The sequence below is a fragment of the Blennius ocellaris genome (genome assembly GCF_963422515.1).
Source record: "Blennius ocellaris genome assembly, chromosome: 3".
Taxonomy (NCBI): Eukaryota; Metazoa; Chordata; class Actinopteri; order Blenniiformes; family Blenniidae; genus Blennius; species Blennius ocellaris.
In genome coordinates, this window is record NC_137652.1 from 13,587,219 (window position 1) to 13,600,859 (window position 13,641).

At 41.5% G+C, this 13,641-nt stretch overlaps 2 protein-coding genes across 2 annotated transcripts in view; one reads left to right on the forward strand and one right to left on the reverse strand.

The window, feature by feature from the left end:
- Positions 1-6,118, reverse strand: part of adgrl3.1 (adhesion G protein-coupled receptor L3.1) — a 119,941-nt gene extending 113,823 nt beyond the window's left edge. Inside the window, exon 1 of the mRNA XM_080520590.1 lies at positions 5,978-6,118. The gene's annotated coding sequence lies outside the window, so the exon portion shown is untranslated. The remainder of the gene's footprint in view (positions 1-5,977) is intronic.
- A 2,805-nt stretch (positions 6,119-8,923) lies between these two features.
- The window catches only part of LOC308149418 (multiple PDZ domain protein), a gene marked incomplete at both ends in the record, with an annotated part of 39,338 nt that continues 34,620 nt past the window's right edge, over positions 8,924-13,641 (forward strand). Inside the window, 9 exons of the mRNA XM_080521146.1 lie at positions 8,924-8,936; positions 9,604-9,770; positions 11,160-11,387; positions 11,697-11,765; positions 11,928-12,050; positions 12,293-12,376; positions 12,664-12,771; positions 12,905-13,007; positions 13,500-13,591. Coding sequence (XP_080377272.1) covers positions 8,924-8,936; positions 9,604-9,770; positions 11,160-11,387; positions 11,697-11,765; positions 11,928-12,050; positions 12,293-12,376; positions 12,664-12,771; positions 12,905-13,007; positions 13,500-13,591 — 987 coding nt within the window. The remainder of the gene's footprint in view (positions 8,937-9,603; positions 9,771-11,159; positions 11,388-11,696; positions 11,766-11,927; positions 12,051-12,292; positions 12,377-12,663; positions 12,772-12,904; positions 13,008-13,499; positions 13,592-13,641) is intronic.

The following is a 13,641-nucleotide window of genomic DNA, read 5'->3' on the forward strand; positions in this document are numbered from 1 at the left end:
GTTTTGATTGTTTTACCAACTGGGGAATTCACCAGCATTTTATAAAATACATAAAGGCAGGAAATCCTCTATTTTGCCCACCAACTATGATCTGTTAAAGTGGTACTGGCCGTCTGAAGCATGTCACATCCTCTGTTGAGTCAGTTTAGAGGTCGTTGGTTTGTACTCCATTCATACCTCAATCTTACTGGTTTCAATTATACAAGTGTGAACATATTCTCTTAAAACTCCTTTTACTGTCCAATCTCGACTACTGGAGAGGCAGTTTTGAACTTACCTTCAAGCATTTGTTCATACAATGCAGAATTCGTAGCAGAATGTGTGGCTGAAAGCGTTCCAGTCTCTTAAGCAGTAAAGCAAACCCAAACCTTATTATTTGCACCACAGTGCTTCACAGCTATGAGGCTCTTCTCCTGCAAAGCTGTCAGACTGACTTCTACTGTGGCCAAACAAATCTATTTCTGATTTGTTTGTCCACAGCACGTTCTTGCAAAAAGCCTCATCTTTGCCTGTATGTTTGTAGAGCTTGGAGAGCTTCTTTCCTTCTTCTATTTCTTCACCAAACTTCAATAGCCAAGACAAAAATATGTGAAGACAGAGTCCAACGTTTATGCCTATTGAATGAAACTTATGATAATAAAGATAAAAATCTGATATTGACTCTTACCATGTAAATGTTCCTTTTAAAGATTTGAGATAAATGATGATGCAGACTATGAAACACAGATGTGTTTGTTTGAACTGATCACCTTTATAATGTCTAACTTTGATCAAATATGTTCAAAACATTGAGCAGCTTTGTTCGAAATTTTAAATGGCAGCAGTTTGAATACTGATAGCACAATCTATAAGTTAGGGCTGGCCGATTTGGCCTGAAAAAAAAAAAAAAGATTTTTTAAAGAAAGATTCTAGTTTTGATTAGATTTCTTTCCTCAATGCACTTAAAAATGACTGCAGACATCAGATATATTGTCAAAAGTGCAACATTATTGCTGTTATTGTCCTCAGAGTTAAAATGCATACAAACGATCCCAAAAGAAAAAGTAAATGAGGCTCTGCCATTCAACAAATTCAAGCTTTAACCCAGGTTTAAGCAAAAGAGCAACCGCAACTACGGAAACCCACAAGGAATGGCAGAACGGAATGCCAAAAATGCTGGAGAATTGTGTGTGCGTGTGTGGCTAAAAAAGAAATATTTTTAGCTACAAATTTGATAAATTGATTAAATCGATTTTTTTTGTCTAGAAGGGAAATTGGGACAAATACATTATTCAGTTTCACAGTTTATAAAATAACATGTAACGTTCAAGTTAGTGTGAATTGTGCAAAGTTTGACTGACGCCAAAATATGATGAACCAAAGAAACCAATCAAATCTTTTTCACAATATGACTTGGAATAATGACATTAACAATATATTTAAAAAGTTCCATTATTCCACTGTTGAAATGACACAATACTATGAATCTAAATTGCACATGTACTTCTCTTAGATACATTTACTAGGTGTAACATTATAGCAAGAAAAAAAAAAGATAAAGCTCGCTTGTGGAGACATAAAAGTTGGACATGAAATACATTTTGGGTTGCCGAATGTCAATTTAACATGGATGAATAAATACAGATCTTTGTTTTTAAAAACATCTAATGGATTCCGACACTGATAACGAAATTAATCCACTAATAAGTCTTTCAAATTGATCAGTTGAAAAGAAACTATAGCTGGTAAAGTAAATTATCTGTGTGGTTATTATAATTTAAAAAGCTATTGGTCAATGAGAAATTTAACATTCAGTCTTATTCACTCCTTGATTTTCATGGTAAGAAATTTAAAAAAGAGAGACACATTCACATCACAAGATTTTACTGTCATAATAAATGGACAACTGGGAATCAATTTCAAAATTGATTTCACTGATTGATTTTACATCATTTTTATACCATGTGGGATGTTGCACAGCCGAAGGTCCTTGTGCTTATGTAACGTGTCTGAAACAAAACTTTGATTAAAAACAAACCTAAATTAAGCCTTCACTGTGAGGCATTTTCACCTTGTTCAGCAGGTTTGTCTTCACTATATTTGTTGCTGTGTTTTCTGCTGTGCTCCATAAGAACTCATAAAAATAGCAATAATGTTCCTCCTGTGTCTTTGCAAGTTGTTTAGCGCGATAAAAGCAGTTTTGGAAGATGTCCCAAAGAACAGTGATGCAATGTGAAAATTGACCCCTCAATAGAGATCATGCTCACGTTCGCTTGGCATGCAGCAATAAATAAACTCTGATTGTATAATTTTTGTGCAACATCTGTGCATTGTTCAGTAAAGGCCCCAGCTCAAGGGGCTCACATATTATGTATATTTCATGTTTGAAAAGGGTACAACCTGTCAGAAAATGGTCCAATGTCCATTTTAGTCCTACGATGATAATTGACATTTTTTTCTGTGACTTATTATTATTATTTAAGAGTCACATACATTCACATGAAACCCTGAATTTTCAATTCATCAACACAAAAGAGTTGCAATGCAGCAGAATTGAACTACAACAATGCTTGGTGTTTCACTTCAGGATTTAAATGAATCTGGTTTACAAACAGATTATTTGACCAGCTATTGAAATCAACGGTTATTGCTTTCCATTATGCCAAACCAGCACGTTGCATTTTACCACCGCTGTCTTTCTTTGACCTTCAACTCAAACTGTTTAACCATGAGAATGACAATACAGCTAAACAATGCAATGAACCATCAAGCAAGGACGAAACACATCCCTTCTACATAATACAAATAGCTTGTATCACATGCCATGAAAAGACAGGCAGATAATATACATTCCATCAAGCCGAACCCAAAATACAGACAAATAATGGGCTCGGGTGATTTGAGCAGAAAGTGTTCTAAAAGTTCCATATTTAGGCAGTGTGAGGCATCTATCACTGGAGGTCTATTCTCGTCGAGGCCAGAGGCACAATGAGTCAGTGAATGCCCTGAGACCTGACAGTCGTGTGCTAGTCGTGTTGGCTTTTCCCAAGCCGTTTTCTATTCACACAAAGCAGTAAGTAACTGCGCAGTCCTCTCACGTGGTGGACCTCTAATAGGGCGAAATGATATCTAAGGCGCTTTTCACACATTAGAAGAGGTGGACTGAGCTGATAGCTCCAGTCAACAGTGGAAAATGGCCGGAGCCAGGGTGAGCCTATGAGGGGAAGGAAAGGGTAGGAGGAAGGATGTGTTAACACATGACCGAGGGCTTTAGGTGGAAGAGGAAGACGGGCAAGGATCCGGGCTCATTATTGCAATACTGGAGAGAGATGTCGTCTGGCGCAGAAAAGGATTTTGAATTAAGTTAAGCGCCACACTCAAAGTGGAGTTGAGCCTGGAAACCTGTATCACTGTTGCATTATGAAATCAAGAGCTCCATTTTCACTCAAATTTAAAAATGTTGTCACATATTTCTTCTTCTTTTTTTTCCCCCCAGCAGCTGAAACCTCAAGAGTGACTGAGTTTGCAGAGGCTGGTTGTCTTGGTGGGGATGATGAACACACCTTTTGTTAATCTGCATCCCTTTACCCATTGCCGTGCATAAACCAACTAAATGGATCCAAGGAATTGAAGCGCGAACTCTTTAAGAAGCGCTTGTTAAAATGGATTCAGGGAAATCAGCTCATGGGTTCTCTGTGCCCACTAAACAGAATTAATTGCACAAGTGCTTAAGTTTGACTTTCTAATAACCCTTGACAATGTAAATAGAGACTTCAATAACAAGTTACACTTGTTCCATAATGGATTACATGCTTGTTTGTCTTAATATCCATGCATGTGTCTGTATGTGTCTGCTGTGGTCTGTCTGCAGAGGATCATGTTGTCTGCCAAAGTTTATTATCGTTGTGTGGAGGTTTCCGTCTGAGCACAAGATGTTGAACGTACGATCCTTTATTTAAATTAGGCTGTTTCCTTTACAGGGTCAAATATTGTTATTGGAGATTTGCAAATCTAAACCAAATATTGTGTTGCATTAACAGTTCCAAACAAAAGGAAGGCAGACCTTGGTCAATCAAGCAGAACAATCTGAATTAACACGAGCATCTATCCTCGTGCTCACCCTCTTTCCCCCAGCAAAGGCGCTTTGTCTGCCATGTGCATCATAACAGAAAGGAATCGGTGACCTAATTAAAGAAGGACAGATAGACCAACAGTCAGCACAACGCTTGATTGCTGCTGTTGCACATTGTACAGCTTCAAGTGCTTCAAAGCATCAGTGCTGCATGAGTGTCATGACTGACTGTGACCCAAGATGCTCTTTGACACCCCTCGCATTGACAGTATCATAGCTGGTTCTCTTTACGTGCCTCATGAGCTTGTCAGAAAGGTCTCAAAAAATATCCCGTTTCGATGCTATAAACCATAGTGGGAAAATACACATACCATTGTTTAAGGTTTTTGTTTTTTTTTAAATCATACATATAATCAACAACTACATTACTCAGACATTACAAGGTTTTTAGATGTTTGTTTAAAATAAACAGACATTATTCTTTGTGTACATTAACCTAATTGTGCTGTCACCGATAGGCAGATATGTTGTGTCCTGATGATGTTCGTTTAATCCAAACACAATAAGCTCCTTGGAGACCGGCTTGTCTTTTAACAGATGCTGTTAAGATGGCAGCCAAACAAATCTCTGTAATTTAATTTTTTCTATTTTCAATATAAAGCCACACCACACATAACATCTCCTCCACCTGCTCACCGGATTCCTTGGAAACACCTTTCTGAGCTGCGACACTGAGTCAACATATTGTCAACATGCACTCCAACCTACATCCACCCTTTACATCGCACCGAACACTGAGACCTACACAAAGAGTTTGCACTAAGCGTCTTCGCTGATAGCCACTTGGATGTGGAGTGTTCACTGTGATTCAAAAGAGCCAGCCCACAGCCAGCCACCCAACCAAACACAGACAGCAAAAGGACTAAAGAGGGGTGCTTTAATTGGCAGATAGCGCAATTATTTCCGAGACAGGCCACTTGTGATGAACCATATCAGTGTGAATTTGCCAGAGGATAATCCCTGGCTACATGATCATTGTTTATCACAAAGAGGAGGACCACAAGAGCTGTGGTCACGCAAACATGAAGTGGGCTATACCGCCTTTACTTCAGGTCAAGCTCGGAGGATTGTGCCACCATCAGTAGTTTTCAGTTTCACATCAAGGTCATCTGCAAATACGGACGCCTCTTGTGTAAATAAGAGCCATGACTTTCACTCGCCAATCCGCATGATTGACGTATCCTGGGGTGCACTGGCCTGCTGGATACTCATTTTCCTACTGAGCCGCTGGATTTACTCTGGATCTCAGACTGCGGCTGACAAAAGCTGCACGGCCCCCCCAAAATAAGCTGCATTCCAATATACTCAAATGGCAAGCACATAAAATAAGAGGGAAAATCCCGAGGAGGTGAACACTCAGTCTATCTGTCATCCATCATGCAAACGCATGTGATTTGTCATTGCGCCCTGCATTGAGGCAGACACATGCGACTACAGAATAATAATTACGTGTACACCCTGACCGACGATGGGCATAATGTGATTGCATTGATTATTTTCTTCTTTATTTCGGAGAGGTAATAGATATCACTGGAAATCACTTCGCCTCAGCGACATCTCGCATCCGAGCGACGCCCATTGCAGACCGAGCCGCTGGACCATCATAGGTACAAATGCGGGAACTATATTACATTTTACCCCCCTCCTCTTCGTCCATTAGGGCCAGTTTGTGCGCCCTCGTAAGTGCAAGTAATTGCAGGCCACATTCCCATGGGCATCCGTGAGAACCAAAGTCGGCGCTGCCATCCACCTTTCGGGGCAGACGCGGGTCGACAAACATCGGCATTAGATTTACCGACGTGCGCCGAGGACACACTGAGAAATTCAAGCATCTATTTGTGAAGGGAGTGAAGAGCGGATCCTTACCGTATCGCCGGTCGCAGCGATATAGGCGCATGTATGTGCGCATCCAGCGCAGAGCGGAGTCAGGGAAAGCCGTCTCTGCGCGCTCTCATACGGTCATGAGATACGGAATGCAAATCTTCAATATAAATATCTCTTTCTTCCCCCCCCCCCCAAAGTCGATAAATGTCGTGGCGCCTCGACTCCCGGATCGAGAGTTAATTCGTTGCTGCTGCAAAACGACGTGGGCAAATCTTCCCGAAACACGGGAATGGAATAAAAGCTGAGGGGGTAATAAACCAATCGCTGCGTGCTTAGTATCCAGATCAGCGCTCACACAGGAGGCAGGAGGAGGAACCGCGTCCGTCCAAACGCACCGCGTCCAGCGGAGAGGAGAGTGCTGCTGGAGGACAGAGGCGTCTCTCTCTCTCTCTCTCTCTCTCTCTCTCTCTCTCTCTCTCTCTCTCTCTCTCTCTCTCTCTCTCTCTCTCTCTCTCTCTCTCTCTCTCTCTCTCTCTCTCTCTCTCTCTCTCTCTCTCTCTCTCTCTCTCTCCCTCTTCACCTTCCTCCGCTCCCTTTATGTTCTTACTGACTTCTGCTGAAGTCCAGGGCGCACCGCGCAGCGCAGCTCGGCTCGGTTGGAGCAGAGCACCGCGATCGGCACAGACAGAGAGAGAGAGGGGTCAGAAATGACAAACCAATTTGGAGGCGCGTTGAACGCTCGGCTGATCAGAGCGCAGCCGGCGCGAGGAGCGCTGCGTCGCAGGCGGGCAGGAGGGGTGGGTGGTGGTGGTGGTGGTGGTGGCGGTGGGGGGGGGGGGGGGGGGGTCTTGCCTGGGGGATGCAGGGAGAGAAAGAAGGGAGAGATGTAGTGGGGGTGTCTGGTGGAAAACACGGATCTGGATCTGGCTCCTGAAATCTCTAGACCGAGGGCTCCACCTGCCGTGTGAAACCACCCAGGGTTGCCAAACTTTCAAGTCCTGAGTCAACTTCAACTTCAAGCTTACAGGCTGCGTCGTTGGGGTTTTTTTTGGTGGGGGTTTTTTGTGTGTTTTTTTTCTTTTTAATGAATTGTTCTATCATACTGACTGAGAACTGTAGATCCACTTGGAACATCCATATCCAGTATATTTTCAGCCAAATAAAACAAATTAAAGTGGATTAATTATTGTCATTGTTCGGCTTGCTCAGCCTGGAAATCCATTAAACAACAATACAAGCTTCAATTTAGAATATATAAAAATTGAGATCTGTGCATTGAGATCTGCACGGCTCACAGAGAAAAGATAAATCATTTGAAGCAATAAGCTGAACATATGAGGCCGATCAAAATTGCAAAAGGAAATTAAATTGTAATTATAAATGTATTAAATTTCCAAATACGAACAAAGCAATGATGTAGGATTATAGTAAAACCATATAGGCTAATAAAAAAAAAACATACATTAATCCATATTCACAGGAAGCAATGTCTCAGGGAATATTCCGCGCCTCATCACTTTATTACTCTATTACTGTTTGTTTTTACCCGCCGTCTTATTTTTGTGCACCTGTGGTAGGTATGTTTAATTACAATAATATATCTATCTATCTATCTATCTATCTATCTATCTATCTAAACCACTAAACCTTTAATTATATTTTCATATTAACTGCATTTAGAACTTTTCCACTGTTTGAATTAGTACTCGGGCTGTTTTGTACGGGTGTTTTACGGAAATTCATCAGTATTGTTCGCAGAACTCCCCGTTTCAAACGCGTTGCCGGATTATTTCAGGCTCTGTGTTCTTTCTTTCATTGGGGATGAGCCCTTTGTGCCTGAAGATCAGAGGGTGACATGCGCACTACACGGAGCTCGCCGCTCGCCAGCCGCTCGCGGACACAATGCAGGGAAATAACACGCTCGGTCGGCTTCTTGATTTCGAGACAAGCTCTCAATAAGCTGTTATGAGTGGTTTCCCGTTAGGAAAGAGCCATCCCTGCTTTTTGGTGAAGGTGAATTGACCCTGAGGCGGCTGTGCTTGGAGCTCAGTGGAAACCTGTTGATCATCCCCAGGCGCTGCAATGGAGGTGAGAGGAAGCTTCATGTTGTCCTTCTGTTCGTCACACTGACGGGACTAATGTACCCGGGTCATATTTATTAAAACATAAAATGAAATAACTAACAGATTGTCTTATATGGCATATTAAATGAATAACTAACGAGCCAGCTTAATTACTGTGAAACATCAAGGTGCAATGTCTATCGCTCTCTTTTTTTTTTACATTAGGAATCCTTCGGTTGAGCTTTAACACCAACAGGTAGAAGATATAGATTTCATTATCGCCCCGTGAAGGGTATATAAGTACATCATATACTCCTCTTGCCTATCAATGGCCTCTAATTAGATTCCACATTAGACGTTGTCATTTCTAGGCCATCGTTTTGCAAATCAAATCATGTCACTGGTATCATGCTTTGAAGCCATACAGGCTTGGGCTCCACTCAGAATGGTCGGGAGGCCATGTGTCGCAGTTAATTACCATCACTGGCTGATAAAGCCTTTTGGAGAAGACTTAAATCCCGCTAAAGAGCATTAGGTGACAAGCAAGGCGCTTGCAAACAAGCATGGCAGAGGCCCTGGAGGAGTAGATGGGGAGGGTAAAATGATACATGCTGCAGAACAGATGTAAAATAATTATTAGTGCATTAATTACTGTGGAGGAATTGAAGGGGGTAGATGTTTTTGTCTTATTGGTTCTAACATGAGTCAAGCATAGGTCATACCTTCACCATTTCATAAACTGCAATGTTTCACACAGGTAGGATAGTTGAGAAAAAAAAAACCAACTCTTAATATATTCTTTCAAAATTGTTATGTTATGTACACATTTATTTGTTATTGCAGCTGCCAAACAGACAAGTATGACGTTTAACTGAAGCAGAAAGTCCCAGAGAAATCTTCCCCTCGAGTATTCTGCCAAGCAACGATGGAAATCATGGGTAAGTGCATTCAGACTCCTTTACACATGTGGAACACCGCTTAAATCCAAGCATGTTCCAGTAACCTGATGAAGACTTTGCACCACTGCCACCATTAGAGGCTTAAAATTAAAGTGTCGGGCTTTCCTGCTGCGGCCAGACACAAGGAGTAGTTACATGTACAGGTGGCACAGTCTGGTCAGTAGTCAAAACTTTGTGGGGAAGGGTTCACAGGGTTTTAACCTTCTGCCACATACAATTACTACACCTGTGGCTGGTGCCCATCAGCTGCCGTTCTGCTAAATAAACAAGGACAACATGACCTCATGCAAATTTGTGGCTTTTCTTCCTTGTTGTATTGCAAAATCTTTCCTTCTTTCTATTCTCTTAAAGTTTCTCCACTAAGTTTTGACAGATCATGTGCCCCCAAGGTTCTGCTATCACATTTGAAAAATACAAACTTTTACATTCCTGAAATAGACCAAACTCACACCATCACACACTTGGCATTTATTAACATTTCATCACGCAACGATACTGAATACTCAAGTCTTTGCTTAGCATGGAAGGTGTTTGGCTTTGCCAGGATCATCCCACAGTTACCACATCCTGTAATGCAGAATGCGGAGCCGAATGAGGGAGAGATTCTGTTTCTGAATGTCACAAATGATATGCAATTTCTGTGCAGATACTCAGTGTGCCTTGGAGGCTGTGGAGAGACTGCAAGCCAAATTGAAGGAGCGAGGGGAGGCCCCCACTCAGGAGAAACTATCCCTGCTGAAGACTGTCCTCCAGAGCCCCCTGTTCCTTCATATACTCAGCTTACAGCAAGCTCAGCGGAAGCCCCCAGCGAAGGTACAGCACAAGCGCGGGTGTGTGGGTGTTTGGTGTATATTGAATGGCGAGGAGGGAATCAGGATGGTTCCCAAAATACTGAATGCAGGAACCAAACCGGATGAGTAATCAGCTTACCTAAGCTTACCACTAAAGCCTTGAGAAAGAGAGAGGGGGAAGAGAAGGAGGGAGGGCGGCAGGTTAGCTATATATCATATGGACAAGTTTTGAGGAAGGGCGTAAGTCATCCGTAACATTGTCAAAAGTTTTGATCCAAAGTGTCTGCGGACAGTCGTCACACCATCAATCACAAAACATGATTTGGTCAAATACACTTGCTCCCGTGGAGCTCAACTTCCTGTGCACACCCATTGTTGTTATTGATGACACTATGAAGGTATTTACCTTAAGTTACTCAAGCTAAGCATTATGGCTCGAGAACTGCCTGTTGTGATGTACTCTAATAGGACAGGCGGCAGTTGACACACACACTGGCATTATTAGATTAGCAATGCAGCATGAGCCTGTTGTGTTTTTGTAGCACTGCATTCCACGTAAGATGGCACTGGATTATATCCCGATGTGCCTGGCTTTTCAACCTGTCAGACACTGACAGTTCTCATTCTTATACGATGCATGAGTTTTTTTGAAATATTGCATGAGACACATAGTTGAAATCTGATATAGTTTGAAACAACATATTAGTATTCCAATAGTGGATTTGCCATTTTATTATCATTCTGTGGGTGTTTTAACAGGTGTCAACGTTGTTAGAAGAGAATACCGTATACAGATCAGAAATGAGCATTTACTGAACTCACTTTTAAACTTTGAAGCAGAAAACCTTAGAGACAAAAGGAAGCAGTTTTTTGGTTATGTGCTATTGAAAAGAAACCCTTATCTCAGCTCCCTGTGTTCCTGCTTCCCTATCTTTTCCCTCACTGCTCCATTTTAAATCTAGCTTTCTGATTTTTTTTTTCTTTTTTGGGCTAACACACATTAACCCTCCCTCTTTGTTCTCCCTCCCACATGTGTCTTCATTGTCTCACAATGCCCTCCTTTTTCAATTTCTTTATCCTTTCTATTTCCCTCCATTACTCTCTCACTCTCATCCTATTCCTCTCTGTCTCCATATCGCCATTCTTCAATTAATGTCACTACTTCTGTATCAATCCCCTTCCCCATCTTGTAATCTATCTCACCCATTTCAGTCTCAATCCTTCTTCCTCTTTCCTTCCATCCTCCAATCCTTCCCCTGTGTGTCTGCTCTCTCCCTCTCTCTCTCTCTCTCACCACACCTTACCCCTCTTTAAGATACAATCTCTATTTTGATGTTTTTATATTCTCACTGTTACTTAATTAAAAAAAAATTTTATTCGCTCTTTTTTGGGGGTCTCTCACTCTAACCAGGGGAAAGGCATTTCCAAGTCTGTGTCAATGAATTGTGGCCCTTGCCCGGGCGCTGGGTTTGGCCTGAAGACGTTGAGCCACAGCGACTCGTACACATGGGCCATGGATAACCGACGGCCCAGCCTTGCCAGGTCCCTCCACAGGGACGGCAGCATCTCCTCTTTAGGCTCACAGGACGTGTCCTTCTCCGAACTCTACCCTGACAACTGCATCCACGCCGAATCCCAGGTATGTAAAATACTCAATAACAAAGTCGAGATCCTTTATCAGCAGTTTAATAACAAGAAGTAATGTATTGTTACCACCTTCAGTCCATGGACCCACCAAATATTGTTTTTTTTCTTCTTCTTGTAAAAGGGGACACATTACCATATAAAATGTCACATTTAACATGGACGCATAACTCTTTACATCATAAAAGTCAAGCCCAGCTGGCTATCATCCAGCGAGCATTTTAGTTGATAGTGACAAACTGCTTGTTGAAATCAGTGTTAAGTCATGTTTGCTTTTCCTCTTTTTTACTTGTTTAATTTTTAGTACTGCACTCCTCCTCGAATTTCCCGAACCATGTCGATGGGGAGAAACCTTTCTGCTATCGCCCATGAGGTAAAGATGATAGTAGTGCGTCTGTGGAAGAAGACAACTCATGGAAATAGGCACTCACTGCTCTAAGCGGTTTTTTTTTCTCTCCTCTGTTTAATTAGAATTGATTTACTCTGTCCTTTCTTTCACCCTCGCTCTCTGTTGTTCTGCCCTCCACCATGTTAGAGGCGCCATGTGGAGATGATAGAGCTAACCAATGACGGGAAAGGACTCGGTTTCGGCATCATTGGAGGCCGGAGCACAGGAGTAATGGTCAAAACAATCCTCCCTGGAGGAGCTGCTGGAAGGGCAAGTATATCTGTCAATTTATTACATACGTAAAACTGTGAAAATCCCCCGATAGGGAGAAGGTTGCAAATATTCCAAACATCAGTTTTTATTTTAGCTTTTTTAACAAGGCCCAATTCAAAGCCTATTATTTTCATTGAATTCGACAAGATAATCTATTTAAAATAAAGAAACTCATGAAAGGCTGTATATAAGTGTCACTGACTGTCTTCTTTTTTTGGGGGTGTAATTGGGCTCCTCAGGATAAACGTCTTCGTAGCGGCGATCAGATCTTGCGCATTGGGGATACTGACTTAGCAGGCATGAACAGCGAGCAAGTGGCACAGGTAAGGGGTATATTTGATAAATTTACAAAAACACAGGACAACGTGGAGTGCTCTTTTACGATCGAAGCCTGTGCCTGAAATAACAAGGCTTCTGAAACGGTTTATTAATTGAGGGCTTAATATGAGGCAGTGTCTCTACCCTTACATACTATATCCAGGTACGAGATGCCATCTTTCCAAGATACTCGCTTTTAAAGGCGACTTTATTTTTCCATTTTATGTTATTTATTTATTTATGATCACACTCCATCTCCTTTTATTCGTTCACAAATCACCACCCGGAACAGGTGCTGCGAAACGCTGGTAGCAAGGTGAAACTGCTCATTGCCAGAGATATTACCAAGGACAACCACCTTTCCTCTCCCGTCTTCAGCCAGGATAGCTTGGACGGCAAGGTGTGGGCATGAATAAATGTGTGGATATAAAGATCACAACAGTAAAATTAAAGTCACTTTTTTGTTAAATGATTGACTATACAGGGATATTAAACAGTCCAAACCTAATTATTTTCTTTCTGATTCTTGCCAGCTGAGTGACTTGAAAGACGACTACGAGTACAGTGTGCAGTACACTAAAAACAGCCGGGGCCTGGGATTCACTGTTTCAAGCTACATCGGCGACCTCAACTCAGGTATGCAGCTACCAAATTCCATCTATAAGAAAGGTGAGATATTTCTCATAAATTGATGATGCAACATAAATATAATCCTTGTTAGTGGTGTGGAAGCGAGAAATGGAAATACTCACATTACTGTAATTAAGTAGTATTTTGGGGTACCTTGATATTATGTGATTTCATTCATACTTAAGTACAAATTGTTATTTTTTATGCTGTAATTTGTTTTGATTTTGTAACTTGTTCAATCTAGTTTTTTTGAAAATAATACAATATTTTAACACAGAAAATTGCTGCTCTATATGTAGTTTTGATCACAAAAAAAGTCTTCAAGTTCAAGTGCAAGATCCAATGACTTTCTGTGGTGCCCCTTATAAAAACAGAACTCAACATATTATGCTATTTATCCAATAACAGTACTTTTATCTCCAGGTTAAATGTAATTCAAGCTATACAATGGTACTTTTACTTGTTTTACTTCTGTTTCCATCTGTGGTTTGTGCTCAGTCTACAGTGCCGGTGTGATAGTGAAGAGCATCGTGAAAGGCAGCACTGTGGATCAAGATGGACGCATACACATCGGAGACATCATCTTGTCTGTGAGTTCTGCCCAAAACACAGCAGATGGCTTTATAAATATGTCCTCTGA